A 23,849-nucleotide genomic window follows, 5' to 3' on the forward strand; every position below is an offset into this window, starting at 1 on the left:
TAAAAGTCATTTAAAAATGTGAGGGTCTTGAGGATTTATTTTTTTCCTTTGTTGGTTTGCTTAAGGACAGGTGAAAATGTTTTATTATTTATTGCAGAATATATTTTAGGTTAAGAGCAAAAAAAAAAATCTTTAAATTTGTCTCATTAAATTTCTTATATACATACTTGAGTTCATTTATTATCTTGCTTTTAGTGAATTGAAATAAAACTCATTTTCTATTTCTTACTGGAGGTGTTTTATTAATAACAAGAAAGTAATGATAAATAACTTCTGTTTTCTTGAAAAGAAGGGAAAAGAGAGGAAGAAGTGAGAGGTGGGGATGTTTTCTGAAACCATCTGGTCTAGAACTTTGGGCTGCCATCAAATTTTGGTAGCTGTTTCAGCACTGGATACTTTCTGATTGTATGTACCATGATGTCTAGACAGAGGAAAAACTATAGAATTTGGTAAAGGGTTAAAAAGAAAAACCAGCTTAATTCACTGGGGCTTGTTTTCTCACACTGTAGTTGTGTGTGCATATAGTTCTGCAACAGGATAATGGGTGTGATAAGATGGTATTGGAATGACTTGGTGTGTCTGCGGCTTGTGAAAAGAAACGTTTTCCTAGTTTGTTTTGGCAGCTACATTTTCATTTGGTCTTTTCTCCCATTGTAGCTGCTAAACGAACTGAGTGTTGTGGAAGCCGAACTGCTCCTGAAATCCTCCAGCCTGGCAGGAAGTTACACAACGGGACTGTGCGTGTGCATCGTGGCTGTTCTCAGGCGGTACCACAGTTGTCTCATCCTGAATCCTGATCAGACAGCCCAGGTGTTTGAAGGGTTGGTATACAGAACATCATGATGTTTTTTCACATTCTTGTTTTCTATGTATAATTTGTGACGGAATATTGTAGTGGTTTTAGGAGGAAAAAGAGTACAGGTGTTTCTTTCAATTTAAAAGATAGCGGTAAAGACCACTTTTGCCAGAAAACATTGATCAGAGAAGGAGATGTAAGCATGAAAAGTATGTTCTCTTAATAGACAGGCCTTCCTTTCCTGCCCCTAGCTTCTATCAGTATAAGCCAGTCATTTACAACACTGTCATTTGCTATCCTGAACCATGGCTTATTATGAACGATGAATATGTGACAGTTGCTTTGTTGATGTAATTTCAGTTTATATTCAAGACCAAATGAGCTTTGCACGCATTGTGATTGATATTTGCTTCTTCAATTTCATTTCTTTTAGAAACTAAATCCATCTTGACAAAAGTTAATCTAGAACAAATGACTTTCTTAGTCTGTTTCTAGTTTGTTTGAACTATAGGGTGAAGTTTTCTCTACTGTCACTCGTGCTGTCGGACCAAGTCCTAATATCATCCCCGTTAGAGGTTGAGGTGACAGGAACAAGAGAAATATAGTGACAAAACACCTCTTTGGAGCTCCTTTTTGTCTACTGCAGACTTCTTTCTCTCTCTCTATTTTATATATATATTATATATATTAAATATATGTATTAATACATTTTGTATTATATATAATATATATTTTATATATTTATATTTATATATATTAAAACAAAAACAAAAAACCCTCTTTTTCTTTTTCTGACATTTTTCTTCCTGGATTTAAAAGAAGCATGGGGTTCTTTGGTTCTACAGTACTTTTTTTTTTTTTCAAATAATCTAGCACATGCAATCAATTTATAATCTATTCTAGAGTGCCATCCATTTAACAGAAGCTTTTTTGGAAAAATGAGATGCTATCACGTTAATAGTACATGTAGACTGTTAAGTGAAATCTCAAACATTCCAGATATTTTTTAAAAGTTTGAAAATAAATATTTTAGAATTCAGAAAACATAGGACTATCTAATAGCCCTGAACTACCCTGTAAAATTGCATAATTAATACCATTCACAAATTAAGAAACTGAGATGCAGGACTTTTAAATGAAGTGTTTGGTGAAGTGATACACTTAACGTTGCATAGCTCATAGATCTCCCAGATTGCTAAGTCAGAGCACATTCGTGCTCCTTGATTTATACTGTGCTTTCTAAACTGTGTTTGGAAACCCATTAGTCATGAAATGAGTATTATTATAGGTTTTGACAAGTTTTATTTTTGTTATTTTGAAATTTAGTTCAGTATCACTTATTTTGACATTTTAAATGTATTATCTAGTAAATATTCATAAAATCGTATTTGATATTATATTTTTATTTTGTCATTCATACTAAAGGTAAATGTTTTCCTCAAAGCTTATTTTGTGCTGATATGCATATACTGGATCTCAGTGTAAAACATTTTTCTTACCTCTAACAAGTGAAAAAAAATTCAGGAAAATCCTGGCTACTCTGATATGGATATCTACCAAAATCTCAGTAAATGTTTGTTTACTTTAAGCACAACATAATTCCTGCTTTTTAGAGTATGTCTGGAATTATTGTTAGTATATTTAACAGACTGAGTTCTCTGCTTCTTAATTTTAGGATACCTTGGCTGTAATTGATAGCTTTTATCAGTGGTCCGGTGGCTCTGTCCGCTTATATCACTTCACCGGGCTTGGGATGCAACACTGTCATTTCTTTATTGTCTTGTCATTTCCACCTCTGGGATTTGTGACTGTAGTGTCTTTCTTGGCCTTGACCGTCTAGGCTCACTCTGGCTCCCCCCAGCCCCTGGAGAGAGCTGAGGAGTGGGAGTCTGGAGACCTCAGCTCTCCTCTTAGATGAGCTGTGAACTAACTTTTTGCCTGTGGGCAAGTTATTTCACCTGTCTGAGCCTCAGCTCCCTCTTTATAAAATGAGGAAGCTGAATCACAGGATTTTGAAAGCCCTTTTCAGCTTTAATAATCTGAGTCATCGATGACACTACTGTGATATTACTGAACCCTATAACAGAATACAAAATGGTAATAGTGGAATCAGACTTACAAAGAGGTGGATCGACCACCAGTGTTTACTTGTGTGTTATATGAAGCTTTGTGTTGAATGAATTGTGGCCAAAGGGACCATCCTTCTGGTATGGGGAAAAGGGCACAGAAAAGGAATAGTAACAGTACTTCTTTGTCAAAAGACTTCTAGAGAATGTCACTAAAAAGGGGGAGGGTTTAATTTATTACATAAGGTAAAGTAAAATTGTGTGTAGTTTGGATAAATGAGGAGAATGTGACCTCATATCATGAATTCATCAAGTTTTTGCCAGAACCAGCTCATGGTACTGAAAATGAATTTCCCCAGATTTACTGATTTAGAGACTTGCTCTTTTCCAAAGGAGTGGACTTAAGAATCTTAGCAAATGACCTGAATTTATTAATCTTTTTAGTGAAGAAGATTCTCTATTAACAACTTTTGTCTAGTGTTCTAGTCATAGCATATTTGATGAATTCCTCCATACATACTTTCTGTATGGAGGAATTTCTTTCATTTCTTGGTGTTAGTGATATTTCCCAAATTTTCAAAAAAATCATCTAGTATTTCAGTATCTTAATAGAAAAGTGATATTTTATGCAATTGTGGACTTTTGCTATTAGTATTAGTATCAGAAACCTAATACTTCTTTTCTTATATTCTCACTCTAAAGAATTCAAACAATAAGACATATGTTAGCAAAATATGTGTCTCATTTCACCATATATTCTTCCCCTCAGGTTATGTGGTGTGGTAAAGCATGTTGTGAACCCCTCAGAATGTTCCTCCCCCGAGAGATGCATCTTAGCCTACCTCTATGATCTCTATGTGTCATGTAGCCACCTCAGAAGTAAATTTGGAGACCTCTTCAGGTGGGTAGAAGAAAATCAACAGGAATAGGATTATGCCTGTATTTGGTAGTGACCCAACTGATACTGTAGTACTTTTTAATAATGAAAATCAATAATAATTGTATCTGCCAGAATTCATGTTGAATTATCTTTCATTGTCACTTTCACCTCCTATTACCAATTTCTATGCATGTTTAGCTATGATTGCAATTCTGAGGTAAACTTGAGAGGAAATATTCTGTATTTTGCACTTGCTAGTACCTCACTTGGAATGTTGTTTGCCTGCTGTTTGCATGCTTACTTTCTCAGCACCTTTGCTTCTCTGCTTTCTCCTCTGTACTATTTCAGATGGTGTCCCTGAGTGAGTGTCATTCTTTGCCATCTTAGCACTTGCTCCTAGCCCCACAAGTAGACAGGTGCTAGAAAATACTTAATGTTATTTTGAGGAAGTTTTGATTATTAATTGTAGGCGGGGGTACAAAGGGGATGATAATAGTGGCAAAGTAAATTTGTCATCTAGAAGAAAGTAAGGAAAGAACTATCAATTACAGTTCTTTGTAAATTCTGTGAGATTTGTGTTCCAGGTTTGTGTAGAATGTGACTGCTCATCTTTGCTTTGTTACCCCCACCATCTCTTGGTTGGACTACTGCAGAGTCCTAACTCGTTTCTCAGCTCGCACCCTGACTCTCTTTAGCATACTGTCTGCATACCTATTGAAGTCATCCTTTTAAAACAAGATTAGCTCGAAGTTTTCTAGTGGCTTCTTATCTACACAGAATAAAATTCAAAGTCCTAACCTAGCCTTCAGGATCCACCGAATCCAGTCTACTCTTCTCCCTCTTCCCCACTGTGTACTCCATGCTAACCATGCAGACCCCCTTCCTGGTCTTCACAGACACTCTAAGCACACTCCCGTCTTGGGGCTTTGGCACTTGCTGCTCCCATTTGTGTGATCCTTCTCCTCTCTTACATGTTCCTGCCCAAAGTACATTCACGGCTCTACCTCCCTGACCATCCTGTTTTAAATAGCAGCCTCTTCCCCCTACTCTCTGTCATCCTCTGAACCTTAGCACTTGCTACCACTGGGTGAATTATACATGTATTTATGGTGTGGCTTCCTCCTAGAATGTAAGCTTCGTGAAAAGAGGAACTCTTATTTTCTTCCCTGCCGTATCCTGGTACCTTGAAGAGTGTTTGCCTCCTAACAGGCACTGCAAAAAACATGCTGAATGAAAACTCCACCCCCCTATGATATTTTTAATGGTATTGATAGGGGAAAAATGGGAGAGTATGTCATCCTGAAATGAGCTGGGTTTCCAAACAATTCCTTGTAGAACATTCGTGTGGGTCTTAGGAAACATCTTTCCTCAGAAATGATGTAATAAGAAAAATACCGTACACTCTTACTTTACACACCACTTTCATTTTCAGTTTATGGTTTTCGGAGAGCTTTCTCATACAGGATTTGGTTCTTGAAACCAAATAGTGAACTTCCCAAGAAAGCCCCAATAGCCTGTTTGACCCCTAGTGCTCCCGCTGGGTAGTGCAAGTGTGTTCAGGAAATGAATCCAAGTGTCGCACCCTGGGTTTGTGGAGGTTTAGGAGACCAGCAATGAGCTGAGGGTCAGTGTGGTGTCACTTCACAGGGAGAGGCCCTGGCTCACATTTTCCTGATTAAATACCTGGAAGACCAGCACAGCTCTCAGGAAACGTTGAAGTCAGGCATTTTTGTCAATCAGGATTAAGAATAATGGTCAAACCAAAGCTAGTGACTCAGAGAGATTTCTACTAAGATGCTAATAAGGTAGTTTTAATGATTAGATCAGAAGGAGCATCTCTAAATCTGTGTGAGTAGACTGTTGGGGGGCATATGTCTTGCCCTGAGTGTGCTGTGCTGTGTGCCAGGCACTGTGCTGGGTTCTTTAATCGTCTTCATACTCCCAGGAAGTGGAAATGACTGTTCCTATCAGCTTATGATGATTATTCCTCATCATAAGCTAATAAATGATGAAGCCTAGATTTGCACAGAAGTCATTTTGGCCTCAAAGCCTATATTGGTTTTATTACTCTGTCAGGTTTTTCAGGAACATGCAATTTCAGAAAGAAAATGTCTCTCTGTTATTTCCTTAATTCCATATATGTCTGTAACAGAGAGTGGTAAGAATTTGACCTGGAAAGCAGCTAATGTTTTATTAAAGCATGGATGCTCATCTGGAAAGAGTGTAGTAGATGGAACAGGAAGCTTATAAATGAAGAGTAAGGAGACTTCACCACGAGTCACAGATATCAGAAAAATTATGCAATCAGGCTGGAGGTAGCCGAGAGTGAACTCCAGAGAAGTCTCTAGACTAAAAGAAAAGTGGGGGCTGAATCTTATAAAAATTAAGAGCGTAAAGCAGAATTCTTTTGATTTCTAAGACAGGTATGAATTGATTGGTAGAATGAAGTCATAAAAGAGGTAATGCTGTACTATTTGCTGAAGTCCATTTCAGCGTTTGGAGAGGTGGAGGGAACCCGCAAAGAACCAAGTTTTTGTTTCATTTTTAGTGGGAAAGTGAAACAAATGAAGACTATTACTAAGTGAGAATGAATGAAAAGTTGAGTAGAAAGGATGGTAAAGGTTAAGGCAGGGAAAAGGGAGATGTTTAAAAGTCCTGGGGAGTGAAATAAATGTTCATCCTTTTGAACAGATCATGCTCCAGATTGCAAGCTTGTATCCTTCAGGGATAGCTGACACTTTTTATGTAAGTTGTCTGCCCAAAAAGAGAGCTGAGAAGACTATAATTACCGTCATTTAGTGGGTGGCTTTAGTCCTGTCTGCTAGACCAGTATTTCCTAGACTGTTAGGAAGTTGGAATGAAAACCTCCTGATGTGATTCTGCTCTAGGAATATGTTATAATTGCTGCCATTCAATCTATCCTCGAATAGCTTTCTAGTTATTCTAGGTTTTTTTTTGGTTGTGTGGGTTTTTTTGTTTTGTTTTTTTTTTACACTTTTCTCCTTGTAACCCCAGTAGTGCCTGTTCAAAAGTTAAACAAACCATATATAATAATGTGATGCCTGCGAATTCTAACTTGCGATGGGATCCGGACTTCATGATGGATTTTATTGAGAATCCTTCAGCTCGTAGCATCAATTACTCAATGCTGGGCAAGATCCTTAGTGACAATGCGGCCAATCGCTACAGCTTCGTCTGTAACACGCTTATGAATGTATGTATGGGCCATCAGGATGCAGGAAGGTGAGCTGGGTTACCCTGGAATTCACATCTCACAACATAGTCATTGCCTTGGTGTTACTTTTAAACTAACTTCATTAGTAATTGCCTGGGGTGACATTTGGATGTTGTTTGCTTTTTGTTTCCCCCACTTATTCCTTAATTTATCTCTGCATTATACTCTGATTTCCTTAGACTGACAGGCTATTCTGGCTGAATGCTCTGGCATGAGATGCTTTGGATATAAATTATAAGTTAACTATCCATTTAAAAAAGCATATAATAAAAATGCAAATGAAAAAGACCTATGTCAGGGGCACCTGGGTGGCTCATTGGGTTTGGCCTCTGACTCTTGATTTCCACTCAAGTCATCTCAGGGTTGTGGGATCGACCCCCACATCAGGTCCCTGCTCAGTGTGGAGCCTGTTTGAGAATCTTTCTCTTCCCCTCTTTCTGCCCCTCCTCCTGCTCCTGCTTACTCTCTCTTGAAAGGAAGGAAGAAAGGGAGGGAGGAAGGAAGTATCCTAAAAATACTTCTGTTGTATTTTGACCTACCTACCTATTTAAAACACTGTGTCATGTCTTTAATTTTTTTGATGCCCCTAAAAATATAAATTTGTAAGTCTGATTTGTTCTAAGAACAAAAATATGTTAATTGGCATCTGTACTGATTTTAGTCAACAACATTAAATATTAGAAAACATTTGAAGCCAATTGCTTTTATTTTGGGTTCCAGGTTCTACCAGGTTATTTAACAAGTGGGTATTTAATAAATCTTTGCATCTTAGAAATGAATGACTTTGATGGTAGTGACGTATGTGTTCATTAAGCATATCACATGTGCCTGTTTCTCTCTTACTTTCTACGTGTTCTATTTCCTCTTCCCAGGATTAATGACATTGCCAATTTCTCCTCCGAGCTGACTGCTTGCTGCACTGTTCTTAGTTCAGAATGGCTGGGAGTTCTGAAGGCTCTTTGTTGTTCTTCAAATCATGTGTGGGGGTTTAATGATGTACTTTGCACTGTAGATGTAAGTTTTCTTTTTCATTTAAAAACTCATCTGTGCAATTAAATATTTAGTTAGTAATTCTTTTTAATTGATTTTACCCTTACCTAAAACAAAAAATATTTTTTCTCTCTCTGCCGAAAAGCACTAAAGGAGAATGCAGTTGCCAACGATTATATAAATTTAAAAAAAGTAATAAAAAATCAAAATAAATACAATACTTAATCTACAGCAGAGATGCCAAGAGTTTCCCTCTTTGTTAGCTGAGATTTCTTATATAGTCTGTTCTCTCCAGAGTCATTGGTTCATATTTTTACCAAGTTCCTTGGGCTCCTCATGGTACAAGACGTAATCTACCTAAAGCAGTTTACATTTTGAAGAGAACCGGTTTGTTTTGTAATGATCAAGGTGTATTCTAGGAATATGGCTTTCACTGTGTTGCCTAAGAATGTTCAGGCCCAGATTCACTGGTGTGTTCAGTCTTTCTTAGTGATTGTGTCTGGAAGTTGATGAAGAGATACCCAGTATATATCACTGGTTTCCTTTGCATGTCCTGTTGCATCTATGATGTGTAATTTTTTTTTTTTTTTAATCTGTCATGAGTCTCTGTTTTTCCTATCACTTCTTGAAGGGATCTTGTTATATGTGGGTGTGTCTTCTGTGTAGAAGACATTTATGTATTTTACAAACCACCTTCCACTTTCCAGTTAGAGGTTTACTTTCTAGTTCTGGTATCTCAGGACTAGGTAGATAATTCTACTCCATTCTGTTAGTTACCTAAAGATAGACAGATAGGTAGATAAACTCATATCTGTTAACCTGCTTTTCCAGACAGAAGAGATCCCAATTTTTATCTTTAACATAATTCCTTAATCTCTTGGTTGTTTTCTGTTATATGTTATCTCTGCTTTTTTCCTTCATCTGCAGAATCGGGATTAATAATAGTTCTGAGCCCCATGGTGGTGTGCTATTAAATGAGCTGATTTTTGTAAATCACTAACCATAGTTATTGGTACAAGTTAATATGAAGGCTGCTATTATGTTTGTTTTTGTTATTGTTCTCTTCCAAAGTTTTAAGGTCTGTATAGGTAGAGGTTTTGTTCTGAATGCGTTAATTTTCCTTCTCTCCCTTTTTTCACAGTCAGTCTTTCTCCTCCTCTCTCTTTCACTCTTTCAACTTTAGGAGTTAGATGGAAATTTTGTTTTCCAAACTAATTATGTTATAGAATCATTCGTAGTTATCCTTGAAAAGAACTCTAAAACCTTAATAGGGCTTATTTTTCAATTAGAGGAACTTGTTTTTCCCTTGCTCCCTAATGATCTTATCCTTAAATGACAGATGATGTGACATTCTGCTAAAAATTTTTTATTTATGCTATATCTTTTAGGAATTTCTTGATTTTGTTTTTGTTTTGTTCAGTCACATGTACTCTAGATAAAACTCAGTATCCCCTGATAGCATTGGGATATAGGGAAACCTCATTCTTTGTCTTATAAAGTAGAAATAGTCCTTAGAGGATAATAAAACTGCTATGTTATCATTTCACTCTATTGGGTCATTTTGGGACTTGAGATCTTACTGGTATTGCCTGCATTCTCTTAGATATGAATCTTAGATAATACCTGAAAGGGTGTTAGGTATTAAAACATGTCAATGTTTTTCTTGAAGGTGAGTGACCTTTCATTCCATGATTCATTAGCTACTTTCATTGCTATTCTGATAGCACGACAGTGTTTCTCCCTGGAGGACGTCGTGCAGCACGTGGCGCTTCCCTCTCTCCTAGCAGCAGGTACGGCACATCCAGAGTGGCCCTGATTATTTGATAGCTGTCTTGGGGTGGTTTCTGGATGGTAGAACTACTTTAGAAGGGTCCGTGCATCGGGTGGTGTTGTGGCATTGAGGTAAAGATTGTAGAACTGGCCATGTTGTTCAATACAAAGTCAGGTGGATCCCTATGTAAAGGTGTTTTTTAAGGAGGTCCTCTGGTTTCCTGAAAAAGCATAGCTTACTGCCTTCCTTCTTACTGTAAGGAGCATTTATATTAAAATTATTCTGGGAAAGTTAGCTTAATAGAAAAGCTGAAGACATGTCCTTGAGTACATGAGAAAACATGCTTTTAAAATCTCTCCTAGCTTGTGGAGATGCAGATGCTGAGCCTGGGGCAAGGATGACGTGCCGACTCCTGCTTCATCTCTTCCGAGCTCCCCAGGCCTGCTTATTACCTCAAGCAACCGGTGAGCTGGCAGCTGAAAAACCCCTGACGACGTTTTCCTTTGGAGGTAGTGATGCTAAAATGAGCAAGTAGGCTGTCCATTCTGTCATTCCCTTTCTTATTTTGGTGAGCTTGCTGTGCAGGTGAGGAAGGAGTGCAGTAATGCCACTGAGTGGGCTGTCGGCACCTTCTATTTACGCAATATCAGGATGTATTGAGAAACTCAAATCAGGAGTTAATAAACAATAAAAATATTTTTGCTCTTAGGCCAAGCCATGCTGGTGGGCAGCTTGATCCTCTCACACATACTATGTATGTTGGTTATGAACCACATCATAGCAGCTTAGGGCAACGATGATTCATTTATTCTTTACTAAGATAAAAGGAATAAGGAAGAATTCTGAGGGTGTTACTGAAGTGTGTTTCTAAAGATCATTTCCATACGGTATGTGTGTGTGTGAGAATCAGCATATGTAGATGAAGGTTCTTATTTTTTTGATACATTTCTCTAAGAAGCAAAGACATTGTTTTAATAATTAGAATGAAAAGGTTAGGAAAGGAATACTGACAGTATTTCTTAGTGGATCCACAAAGCTTCGATTAAAGCTATCTGATGGCAGTTAAGGACCCCTAGTCTAACAGTGAAAGGCTCTGCCAGTTGTAAATGGTTAGAAGAGATTTTTAATGATGGCGATGAGACCATTAAAGGTCTGCTGTTTTTCTCATAGGCAAACCTTTCCCTGGAATAAGATCATCTTGCGATAGACACCTCTTAGCTGCTGCTCACAACAGCATTGAAGTGGGAGCTGTGTTTGCTGTCTTAAAGGCAATTATGATGCTTGGTAAGATTATCCTGGCACTAAATTTGGTTAATAACCAGAAATAGAGGAAAATAATTTGTATTCAGGTTCAACTCTAATTCATATTACTGGTAAAACATGGTTTAGTTTGGTTTTATCCTGGCAAAATTAGTTGGCTTTCTTCAAGTCCAAGATCAGTTGGACTTGAGATGTCTGCTCCTTACCTACAATTCTGGGGGAATTTAAATATAGTACTTTTTTTTTTTTTCCCCAATGGCATTTTAACTACAGGATGTTTCATTTTATTACAATATAGATTCTCAGACCTACAGGGTGGTTTTGTTTTTATTTGTTGGCATAAAGCACACTTTGTGATGGACACAGATGACATAGTGATCTAACCAAAGGTTTAAAGTTCATATTATATATTAACAGCACAGCACCAGAAAACTTGGGTTTTAATCTTAGTGTTTTTGTTTCTGTTGTGACCCTGAGCAGATATATAAACTTCTGCCTTCTGTTTTTCATGAATTAGGTAATAATTGCAATGATGTTGATATTATTGATAAATCAATATTAGTTATCGGAATCTTTAAAAATTTAATCCATAATGTCCAAGATATCCTTTATACTCCTGTTAGCATATATATTCCTGGAGTAGTAGTACTGCATTTTCTGTTCATTGACAATATAATCCTTTAAGACATTTTTATTCTATAAATTGTTCAGGATTTGAATGAGTAGGAAGTCTTGAGTCCAAACTGCCTAATTCTCGCTATGGGTAACCTCTTTTGGCCTTGACTATATAAAAGTTCTGTCTTATGTTCTGAAGGAGCTCTCTTTGATTAGAATAGAAACTACTGAGAAGGTAGGAAATGTTTTAGAGGAATCTTCAAGAACGTTGTACTTCATACTCCTGTTTGAATGTTATTTGTTGACAATGAAGGATAATAAGATTTTCATTAAAAAAATTACTAAAAGTTCACCTTAAGAAAAGAGTTATATATACACACATACATATTTACATATAGTTTCTAGTTTTTGCAGTAGTGTAAGGGAAAAGGTTGGAGAAAATGTATGTATACATTCATTATATATAGAAATGCCCATGAATTGACAGTAAAAAGCAAAGGTAGAACCACATGGATGGTCATAGCCTCTGTTCTGAGCTTAGGAGCTTGTATTATTATATAACCAACATTAAATGCTCATTTCAGTAACTAAAATTTCTCTTTTCTGATGATGTTTGAAAAGAAAATGGTTGGTCAATCTACTTAATAAATAGGTGTAGGGACCATGAAGTCCAGGACTTGCTTTTTTTTTTTTTTTTTTAAACTGTGGTATCGCTAATGCCCATCGGATAAACTAGACAGTAGATTTTGAAATAGTAGCTTTTCAACAAACAAATGTTGGAAGTGTGACTACAGAAGGGGATACAGACATTGAATGGCAGAAAACAAAATGAGTGCCATCTAGGCACTTAACCCTTCATTTGGAGGATTGGTCCAGTTCCAATTAAAATTTACCAGGCTCTTTAAAGAGTCACAGAATTATATTTTAATATCCATGTGTAATAACCAGTTCATTTATCTTTGGTTGGCTTTCCATGGCCTTTTTAATTCACCTCAGTTCTTGGTAGATAGAGAAGTCTTCAAGTCTGAGAAGTCAGAATCAGGTCATTTGGATGTCAGCAGAGCCTTGGACTAGGTAGTTGCTGAACACTCTTTTCTATTTGTTCTATTATTTGTGCAGTTCCAGAAGGATTTCGCACGGTCTCCTTTACCTTCTCTGTCGTCCTACCATCTAAACTAAATGAGAACCTGAATGAGAATTTCTTAGGCGGAGGTGTTTATTTCTCTGATTTTGTTTTTATACAAGTTTTGATTTCTCTGTCTCACCCTGTCCTTACCAATATTTTCTCAAGTCCTGTCTACCAGGATCTATTTTGAATTTGGGTGACAAAATTGTTCTATAGAAATTGGTTTTTAATTTATGTAGTAGTTTTAACTTAAGGAGTAGAAATAGTTGTTTATATCCCCAGAGGTGGGGAGAAAGTATGCTAAATTTTGGTACATATCTTTCAGCCCCCAAGGAGCTCTGTTGAATTAAATAAACTCTTATGGGTGAAGTGAAATTGTTACTTTTTTCTCTTGAGTATTTTAATGATGAGTATATGATAATATATAATAAGATACTGATGACCTGAAAAGTATTGTTTATTCCTCCCCTCCTCTTACTATTTTATGAATAAATATTCACTAAGCCATTCTGACTTTTCAAGTTTTCCAGCGGAGTCAAAACTTTTTCTTGATTGACCTGTGGGTTTTAAAAGGCTTTTGCACTGATCTAGGCTTGGTTTTACTCATAGTGGGCAGTAAGGGGCCTCATTTAAACTCATTTGCTGGTTCCAAGAAACTTTCTTGTTCAAGGCTTATAATCCTGTGGGTGAACAGGCAAAAGTTTAGAGGCTCTGTTGTCATTTGGCAGTCTTTATTATCAAATTATATTCTCTCACTTTTAAAATATGATAGTGATTTGTCTTTCACAGCTGGAGAGGATTTCTTATTTCCAGCTATTCAGACACTCTGCTCCCAAGAACTTGATTGTGAGGGAAATCCTTTCCTTAGTTTCATTTGACTGAGTATATTAGAGGTTGATCTGGTGAGGTTTTCTAATTTGGATGTTTACAGAGAGGAAAGTGAGAGACTTGGGTTATTCAATGAATGCCCTATGTTTTAGGGCTTCCTTAGTATGCATTGCCCTTTTCCATTCCCAGGGAAATAAATCTCTCTTGTCAAGAAGTTGATAGTAAGGTGGGCTAAGGCAAAAGTTTTCTCTTGACCTATGGATAGAAAATAAGTCATTGTAAGAGAAGAAATGGAAAAGGGACATCTAGAAGGGTGAGTAACCCATTTTTTCCTTGTCTATAAGTGAAATGAATTTGAATATTGAATACATTTGTGCTTGAAATATTGGTGAAATCAATGTTCTCTGATTATTAAGTATGATTTGTAATGACCTTTCCAAGTTCAGTGAATACATAGTTAATTCTGTAAACAAAATAAGGAATAAGTCTTGAATATGTTTTTTTCCCCCACGTCCAGTGAAACTTCTTTGGGTTCTTGCAATTATCCTCTTGATCCATTCTCTCTCTTGCTGAACAACAGGCTATGCCATAATGATGCCATTCACATATTTTAACTCCTTGAAGTCTTGCTTCATTTACTTTTCAAGGCTTTACTTCATTTACGGCAATATTTTGAACTTCCGTGATTTTGCTTTTGTGGTTCTATTATTTAGGAGATGCCAAAATTGGCAATAACAATGTCAGCTCTTTAAAGAATGATGACTTCACCATGAGGGGTTTACGACGTGATGGGAATGCTGATGATATCTGGACTGCCTCACAAAATTCAAAATCCTGTGGGAAAAGCATTTCCATAGAAACTGCCAATTTAAGAGAATATGCCAGATATGTACTGAGGACTATCTGTCAACAGGTATTTTTCAGATTTAATTTGCCTTTAACTTTGACTATATAATTGTTCTTATGAGAGAAATGCTCTCTGTTGTAGGAAACTTGCACATTGGGGTTCCTTTTCTTCCTGCTAACTTTATTTGGAAATGGAATTTGTTGAAAAGTTGCAATAATAAGAACTCTAGTGTATATGCCCTTTATGCAGATTCACCAATTTTTTACATTTTGCCACATTGCTTTATGATTTTATTTGTGTGTGAATATGGATGCATATACTTTTTAATTTTTTGCTGAAGTTTTTGAGAGTAGATGGTATACATTATGAATTTTTACTTTTTAATACCTTAGTGTTACTTATTAACATAACCAAATGCAGTTATCAAAAAATCGAGAAATTTAGCCTTGATACACTAATTTTTTTCTCACCTGCAGCCACATTCAGTTTTTTCAGTTGTCCCAATAATGTTGGTTTTGTCTGAGATGTCCAATAGATTAGCTTCAGGCTATCTATCTTAGCCAAGATGCTACAGAAGTAATATTATGTTCTTCTAGGGTAGTCACACCTGAAGTCACATGTCCATTCTCACCTCACTGGCGGTGATCATTTTGATGAAAGTGTATGGTTTCTGGGTTTTGCTGCTATATCATTATCATTTTTTTCCCCTTGTAATCAGTAAACAGTCTTTGGAGAGACATTTTGAGACAATGCAGATATCCTGCTCCTCATCAAATGTCACCACCCATAGAGCATTCATTTTGATTCTTGTCCAAACTAGTCTTTGTATGAGAGTTGCAAAATGATGATTGTTTCTTGCCCCTAACTCCTCTACAGTTAGTAATTTGAATTGCATTCTCAGGAGAGCCTATTCCTATTAATATTTTTTGCCTTATTCTTATTTGTTTATTATCCATGTGGATTATAATATACTATCCTTAGTTATTTTCATGTTCAGATTGTCCCAGATTTGTCCAGTGTGAACCTTTTTTTTTTAAGAATTTTTTTTCAAATTTTTTTATTTTAATAAACATATAATGTATTTTTATCCCCAGGGGTACAGGTCTGTGAATCGCCAGGTTTACACATTTCACAGCACTCATCATAGCCCATACCCTCCCCAATGTCCATTTCCCCACCACCCTCTCCCGTCCCCCCTCCCCCCCGCAACCCTCAGTCTGTTTCTTGAGATTGAGTCTTTTATGGTTTGTCTCCCTCCCAATCCCATCTTTTCACTTTTTCTTTTCCTACCTCCCCCCAACCCCCCCGCCTTACATCTCCACTTCCTCATATCAAAGAGATCATATGATAGTTGTCTTTCTCCGATTGACTTATTTCGCTAAGCATGATACCCTCTAGTTCCATCCACGTCGTCACAAATGGCAAGATTTCATGTCTTTTGATGGCTGCATAGTATTCCATTGTGTATATATACCACCTCTTCTTTATCCATTCATCTGTTGATGGACATCTAGGCTCTTTCCACAGTTTGGCTATTGTGGACATTGCTGCTATAAACATTCTGGTGCACGTGCCCCTTCGGAGCACCACGTTTGTATCCTTAGGATATATACCCAGTAGTGCAATTGCTGGGTCATAGGGTAGCTCTATTTTCAGTTTTTTGAGGAACCTCCACCAGTGTGAACCTTTTCATCATAGCTTTTAAGTTATTTTGACATGTCTCCATCCTTTTTTTTTTTTTTTTCACCACAAGTATTTTTAATTCCTGGCCCACCTTGTGCTTTCCCTATTCCAAACCTGGAATTACTCATTCCTCCAAGGAACTCTGGTTCTAGTTAGTAGAGGATGGTATTTAGAAACCAAGATATGGGCACTGTGGTGCTCATTACTGTGGGCGATGGGGATTCGTTGCCTCTAAGCCTTTTCAGCATATAGAGGTAGTTAAAAAATTACATCCATATACGTAAATGTGTGTGTATATTCATGAGTTCATACTGATTCATCCACTTCTATTAACACCACTGAGTTCTTCTTTGCATTCCCCTATTTCATATTAATATTGTCTTCCATAGCAAGAACCCTGGCTCCCAGTAACGTCAGCCATTTATTCATTTATTTAATTCTGTACTACACCTGAAATAGTTTTCAGAATTGCTGTACCTATACCATTAGGGGAAAAATGGAAAAGAGTTGAAGATTTGTTTATAATTTTTTTTTCCCTAAAGGCTTACTGTATTAAATAATCTTTTTGAACTTTCTCCTTCAGTATGGATGTTATTGATTTGAAATAGAATTGATCTTGTTGGTTTTTGTTTGCATTCAGTTGAGATTCCCTTTTTCTTACTCCCCACTGCTTCAGATTAGCATGCTTCTACAAGTCAGCTGCACAAACAGGTGTACTGAGAGATGTGTTATCTGTCCCTTGTCTCTTTCATCCTGTGTTTTTTCCTGCCCTTGGTGATCAATTTCATTATTTTTTGATTTATCTTCCTTTTTTTCCTTTTAATTTCTCTTATAAAAAAAGAAAACATGGCATACCATATGTACAGTTTTCTATTTTGATGGAGACATTATGTTAACAGGGACATGTTTTTATTGGAGCATGTTGTAACTAGGGTAGAAGTTCATTAAATGGTCATATAGATAATGAGAGGCAGTTGTGTATTATTTCCCAACCAGAAGCACCAAGGGTCAAACAGTTTTAATCTCTGAAAAATATTACTGGTATCTGGGTCCCACCATCAGATGTGTATTTGGTGGGCCCTGAGCACTGGTATTTTAGCAAGCTCCCCAGGTGCCTTTAATAGTTACTCAGCATTGGGCTCCTGGTGTAGTTAAGAAACAGGCTACATCTGAAACTGATCTGGATTCGAATTGGTCTCTGTTGATGATTTTTTCTATAGTATAAGAGTTTGCAATGATAAAAGGCAAAAGGGATTTAAACTGCTAAAAACTCTCTGGAGGTCAGTTGACCATATGTATCAATAGTCTTAAATTTGGTATACTTCTTGACCCAACAGTTGTGCTTTTATGAAATTATCCTAAGAAAATAATTGTTTAGAAAGTAGATGTGCACAAATATTTATAATAGTATCGTGTATAATATAAAAAATGACAGTTTTCTAAATGTTTTACTCTGTTCTTTCTATTCAGTATAGTAAGCATTACATAAAAATGAAGACATGTACTAATACAGAATCATTACCATTATACGCAAATATTTTCTTTAGTTTCTTTAGCTTTTTCTTCTTTCCTTTTTGCATATTCTTTTTCAAACTTTTTTTAACTAAGGTCCCACTTTGTATTTTTAGGAAGTCAAAATGCCAGGAATTTTGTTTTCAAAAATTTTCCCACCTACTTTTTTCATGCAATTTTTATTTAATTGAAAGATTTCTGTCTGCTTTGTATTCCATTGTTCACCATGATTTAGTGCATATTACATTCATGTGTAGAAAGCCTCTGCCTGTCAATCTAACAGCTGATTTTTTTTTTTTTAAAGGAATGGGTAGGAGAACATTGCTTAAAAGAACCTGAAAGGTTATGCACAGATAAAGAGCTTATTTTGGACCCTGTGCTTTCAAATATGCAAGCACAGAAATTACTGCAGCTTATCTGTTATCCTCATGGTATTAAAGAATGTACCGAGGGCGACAACTTGCAAAGACAGCACATTAAGCGTATTCTTCAGGTGAGTGATTAGAGTCTAACGATTGTGTTTCTGTCATGTAACACTTTCTCTTTTTCTTTTTTTTTTTCTTGCTCAGTGCTAATTCTTGACTTCAGATCTGATTTTTATTCTCCTAATTTTCTCATCTGTGAAATTGTTGCACCTCATTGCTAGGTAAATATAGATGGAGATGCTATACAATCATAGTATAAACACTGATATTTTATATCAGTACTATATCATAGTATAAACATTGATATTTTAAGTCTGCTGTATTTAGATGAGACATAAGCTTTCTGGAGGAATAGCCTTAAATATATTAGTCAAAAAGTATTGAAATTATTTTGGAATGGATTACTTAGGTAAATAGATATTGAGAGAAGAAATCCTTATTTTATTTCCAGTGCCTGGCTGAATGTGCATTATTTTTATTTCACTTCATTTCATTTCATTTATTTTAAAGATTTTATTTATTTGAGAGAGATAAGAGTGTATGCGTGAGCAAGAGAGAGCACACAAGGCGGGCGGGGGGGGGGGGCAAAAGGAGGAGAAACAGAACTCCGCACTAAGCAGGGAGCCCAGTGTGGGGCTTGGTCCTGGCACTTGATGATCATGACCTGAGCCCAAAGCAGATGCTTAACTGACTGAGCCACGCACTCGCCACAGGTGTCCATTATTTTAAAAAAATTTTTTTTTAAATTTGTGTCTACAGTGAATGTATATCATGGAGCCTTTTGATCCCTACAGATTCCTTTATTCTGTATGATTATTCTGTTCTTTCTTGAGAGAGGGAATACTGCAAGGAATTATTATATTTTAAGACACATTTCAATATCCTTAATGCATTAATTCTTTCCATTTTCCCCAGAATCTTGAGCAGTGGACGCTAAGGCAGTCCTGGCTAGAACTTCAGTTAATGATCAAACAGTGCTTGAAGGACCCTGTGAGTATATATTGGAAGCATGTGTTATAGATACAAAAATTAAGAACCCCAAGAGTACGTTGATGTTGGAGGATGGAGTAAAACATATGCATGCTAGTTTTCTTGTGTGTAACTTCAGGGCTCTGGTTCAGTGGCTGAAATGAACAACTTACTGGACAATATTGCAAAGGCAACAATAGAGGTATTCCAGCAGTCTGCTGATTTGAACAATAATTCTTCTAATTCTGGCATGGGCCTCTTCAACCCAAATGGAATTGGAAATACTGATACAAGTAGCACGAGGCAGAATGGAATAAAGACGTTTCTGAGGTATTTTTTTCTGCAGTTCGATTGGGCTGTGATTACTTTTTCACATGTAATGGTATATTTTTATTTGCATGATGCAGTTATTTTCATAAAGCTGCAGGAATGTGAAATTATTTGTGTCATTTATCATTATTTAATAATTTTTTAAGGGGCATAATGATGAATCCTGTCTCAGTGTTTAACACGTCCAGACTCCTTGGAACTACATATGACGTGCAGAAGGGATTAATTCCTTTATTCTCTCCTTAAGGCTACTCTGTTCCATAGAATTCATTATATAGGAAATACTCTTTCTGCCATCTTTATTAATTGGCAGAGTTCCACAAATGATAATTGTGATAAGCAGGTTGATTTGTATTTCATCATTTGGGTTTAAAGTGTAACTAATGAATTTTAAAACCTTAAAAATTTGTTATTAATATGCTTAAACATCATCAGAATATTTCATATCTTAACCATGACAGTAAAGTGTGTTGTTTATTGTGTGAAAGGACTGTGGCTAATCAGAGAGCTGGAATCGTAGAAGACTTGCACAGATTTAAAAAGCTTAGTGACAGTATTCTCCCAGAACCCCATGTTTTATTGCTTTCCATAGTGAGAGTGGAAAAGTATGTTCAAGTATCTGATATTTGGCAAGAAAAAAGATAGTACAGAGATAAAAGGGAAGCTTTTTGGTAATTGGTGTTTCTTATTCATCAAAGTTTTGCCTTGGAATTTCTGTTACAACCGTGAGAGCAGAGGAAAGGAACACCTCCTTGGGTATAACACCTATTTCTGATTTTAGTTCCTCTGAACGCAGGGGTGTGTGGCTGGTGGCCCCCCTAATTGCCAGACTGCCGACCTCTGTGCAAGGAAGGGTACTAAAAGCTGCTGGAGAGGAGCTGGAGAAGGGACAGCACTTGGGCTCCTCTTCAAAAAAGGAAAGAGACAGACAAAAACAGAAAAGGTATGGCTGCAAGGGGTGTCTCTGTGTGAGGGCTTAAGGAATGACTGAGAACTAACATTTTGCAGATATACGTGGTCACTATACCCAGAGTGCACTGAAATTGTTTTTAAATGGAAATGGCAATACTCTGTTAGGTAACGCTCTGATCCTAGAAAGTTCCAGGTTAAAGACAATTAGTACACCAGTTCGTTCTGCCCGTGTACCCAAATTACTGCTGAGCCATTAAGGACACCACCTTCTTAGCCTCACTTCAGACCTGTTGAATCAAATCTGGATATCCACTTAGACTCTCTATTCTCCATTTAATTACTTTTTATTCTTTTAATTATCTATGTTTAAAATACATAGAATTATATCATTTTGTCCTGTTGGACACTAAGATAATAATATTTGTAACATTTAGAGCTCTTGTTCTAGAGTAAATACTAAAATTTACCAACCATTAAATTTAATCTTTTCTTCATTTATTTTAGGCCCTAGAAAAGGTTCCAAATAATTAAATTTGCAAACTGACTCTGGTTCTGAGAAAGAATATACCTGCTGTCTAGAATGTGAAAATATGAATTTAGCACCTCAGGAGTAAAGGGAAATAATGAAGATTTCTTCCATTAAAAAAAAACTCCAAAAAACAAAAAAACTCTGAACATGTATAGTTCATATCCCCTAGTGAATAATATTTTAGTGGCTACCATTTATTGAGCCCTTATGAAATGCCATTATATAAAACTCAATGCATACATAACTGAACTTTTAAATTCTCACAGCAGTCATGTGTTGTGGGTGCTGTCGTTATACCTTCCTTAAGTTGAAGGAAGGGAAGCACCAAAAAGTTAATTTTGCAGGGACACATGGCTAAGGAGTTGTAAATCCAGGTCGTCTGGTTCCCGAGACCGTGCTCTTTAACTGAAGTGCGTCTTGGTAGAGACCTAGATTTACATGTATTTTGTTTGTTACCTGGTTGTTTGGCATCACCTTTGCAAAGGTCAGTCAACCCACCAGATGACTCAATTTTAATTCTGGAATCTAATTTCTAATGCATGGTTGCGTGTACATTGCATGTACATTATCCCCACGGCAGTACAGATGGTATTGCAAAGTTTGTGGATGATTCGTCCCAAGTCAGTTTCTCCCAGCTCTGCTGGTAGAGGGATGAAGCACGTTGAAATAATTGGGTCTCAATCTCCTTCTAAGAATTTTTTTTTCAACATAGCATTTAGTTTGTCAATATGATTTGTACTCCAATAATTGAAGAGATATTAATAAAATGAAATCTTAAAATACATTTTTAAAAAAAAATTTAGATGCCTTAACACCTTTTAAGATGAGGCTTTGGGATATGGTGGGTCACTAACAAGCTTACGGCCTTTGGATCCTCAGGACCTAGGTGCTGATCTTACTTCTCTCGGTACCTACCCTGTTTGGTCTTAAGAAACGTGCTAAAAAGTAACACAAGCACAACAGTCATATAGGCCTGTTTCCTTGGCTCTACGACAATAGCTTGGTGTGACAAATTTAAAAATTTTTCATTTTGTTCTGTGTATAAAGTGATATTCCTGCTGATGTGCGTCTTTCAAATTCAGCTTAGTGATATAAAATAGAAACGCTCTTCTCACTGCACTCCCCCAACATGCTCCTGCAGTATGAATTTATGCTAGTTAAGAGAGCATATTCAATTATTTAGAAGCATCACAGTGGCTTTTAATCTTATTAGTAGAGCTATGATTTGACTTTTCAGGTAGGCTTTGGCTATTTACTACTCCTTTCCCTTTGCTAATAGTAAAATAAATAAGGGCCAATAACCGAAGGGCAGGAGATCTACGTTGCACAGAAAGTAATCCATCCTTTCTAACTAGATCTGCTGTTACTACTTCCTTTGTAGTATGTCTCTTTTGAGTCAACAACCTTTCCTTTCACTGGTCCTTACCTGCCTTAAGGGACAAGATGAACAACGGGAAGGCCTCCTAACATCTCTTCAGAACCAAGTTAATCAGGTAAAGTATACTAGACTATTAAGGCAGGCAAGTATTTTTCTAATGGCATTCTTTTTTTTTTTCCTTTCAAATAACGAGATTAAATTAGTAAGATGACCGCATAGTTTGGTTAGATGCAGGGAGACACAATCCATTCCCTGTTCTCCTACCTGGTGTTCTAGGCATCACAAGATTCACAGTTTTGTAACAGTAATTATGCATTGAATAAATGTCTGTGTCCTATAAAAACAATATTTTGTACATTGCATGCAACTTTGACATATCTGCTCCTCTCCTGACCCTGTGTTGTGGGAGAGGTCCTGGAGCAATGTGTGTTGCACGCATGGTGTTAAGACAGAGGAACCTCTCTCCAGCTTCTCCAGCTCAGCCCCCACCTATCTGGAGGGTCTCAGCTTGAGTGCTAATTTCAAAATCAGAAGTCATATTGGTTTGTGTGCAAAGAATTTAAATTTTGGCTTTCTACCAACCACAGTTCTCTTGGTCACTCTTTGGGGGATTTGCATTCTGTGTACTCCAAGGAAGCGGGGTGATGAAACTAGAAATTGAAAAGTGTGGAATTGAGCAAAGTAGGTAGATTGGTCATGTAGAATGTTTTATCCTGCTACAGAGCCAAATGGAACCCTCATGTGGCCCTCTGTTTCTATGACATCATGTCTTTCTTGTAGATGATACTAGATGAATGCAAACAAAGATACTTAACTCATTTGGGCCTCTCATCATCTCTCGCCTTTAAGATCTAAGAGATCTATCCTTTGCATAGCAGCCAAAGTGATCTTTCTGAAATGTAAATCAGCTGTTACTCTGGTGCCCAAGATACTCCAGTGTTTCTTACTATGTCTAGAATAAAAATTCAAAGTCTGGGCTTATTGAGGCCTGCATGATTTTGCCCTGGCTCCCACTTCTGCCTTGTTTCCTATCAGTCATATCTTGCTCACTCCACTTTTCACACTGACCCCATTGCTATTTTTTTAAAATCAATTTATTTTAGAGAACAAGCAAGCGTGACTGGGGGGAAGGGCAGAGGGATAGAAAGAGGGAGGGAAGCGGATTCCTCATTGAGCATGGAGCCGAAGGTGGGCCTCTACCCCATGACCCTGAGATCATGACCTGAGCTGAGATCAAGAGCTAGACACTTAACTGACTGAGCCACCAGGCTCCCTGCTATCCTTTGAACTTGGCAAGCAGATTCTCGTTGCAGCACCTTTATATCTCTTTTTCCTTTTACATGGAACGCTTTCTTCCTAGATAATAGGAGGATTGCTTCCTCATTTCATCAACTCTGGGCTCAGGTGTCACCTCCTCATGGAGGCCCTCCCTGATTACTTTCCAAAAATTGGACCATGGTCATTCGGTATCCCCTTGCTCTGGTTCATGCAACTTGTTATTTTTATTTTTCCTGTTGATAGAATGAAAGCTGTGATACAGATTTGTGTTTACTGTCTTGGACCCTCACGGCCGACTTGGGAGAGGACTCCATATTGATGAGATTGGAGAAATGCTCTCCTCTCATCATGCCCTATATACTTACACCTCATCTGCTGGGCAGGGTTACTTCCACATGTGACTTATTTTAACTCAAAAG

General features: G+C 37.0%; 1 protein-coding gene across 2 annotated transcripts in view; it reads left to right on the plus strand.

The window, feature by feature from the left end:
• MED12L (mediator complex subunit 12L) overlaps positions 1-23,849 on the plus strand; it is a gene marked incomplete at its 3' end in the record, with an annotated part of 315,066 nt that overhangs the window by 247,341 nt on the left and 43,876 nt on the right. For both annotated transcript variants that reach the window (XM_080823907.1, XM_080823908.1), the window contains 13 exons: positions 658-821; positions 3,632-3,763; positions 6,758-6,985; positions 7,850-7,991; positions 9,637-9,757; positions 10,101-10,202; positions 10,909-11,022; positions 14,281-14,480; positions 17,914-18,102; positions 18,950-19,024; positions 19,143-19,333; positions 20,115-20,276; positions 22,156-22,267. In XM_080823907.1, coding sequence (XP_080680033.1) covers positions 658-821; positions 3,632-3,763; positions 6,758-6,985; positions 7,850-7,991; positions 9,637-9,757; positions 10,101-10,202; positions 10,909-11,022; positions 14,281-14,480; positions 17,914-18,102; positions 18,950-19,024; positions 19,143-19,333; positions 20,115-20,276; positions 22,156-22,267 — 1,932 coding nt within the window. The remainder of the gene's footprint in view (positions 1-657; positions 822-3,631; positions 3,764-6,757; positions 6,986-7,849; positions 7,992-9,636; positions 9,758-10,100; positions 10,203-10,908; positions 11,023-14,280; positions 14,481-17,913; positions 18,103-18,949; positions 19,025-19,142; positions 19,334-20,114; positions 20,277-22,155; positions 22,268-23,849) is intronic.

Source organism: Martes martes (genome assembly GCF_963455335.1).
Source record: "Martes martes genome assembly, chromosome: 1".
Classification (NCBI taxonomy): Eukaryota; Metazoa; Chordata; class Mammalia; order Carnivora; family Mustelidae; genus Martes; species Martes martes.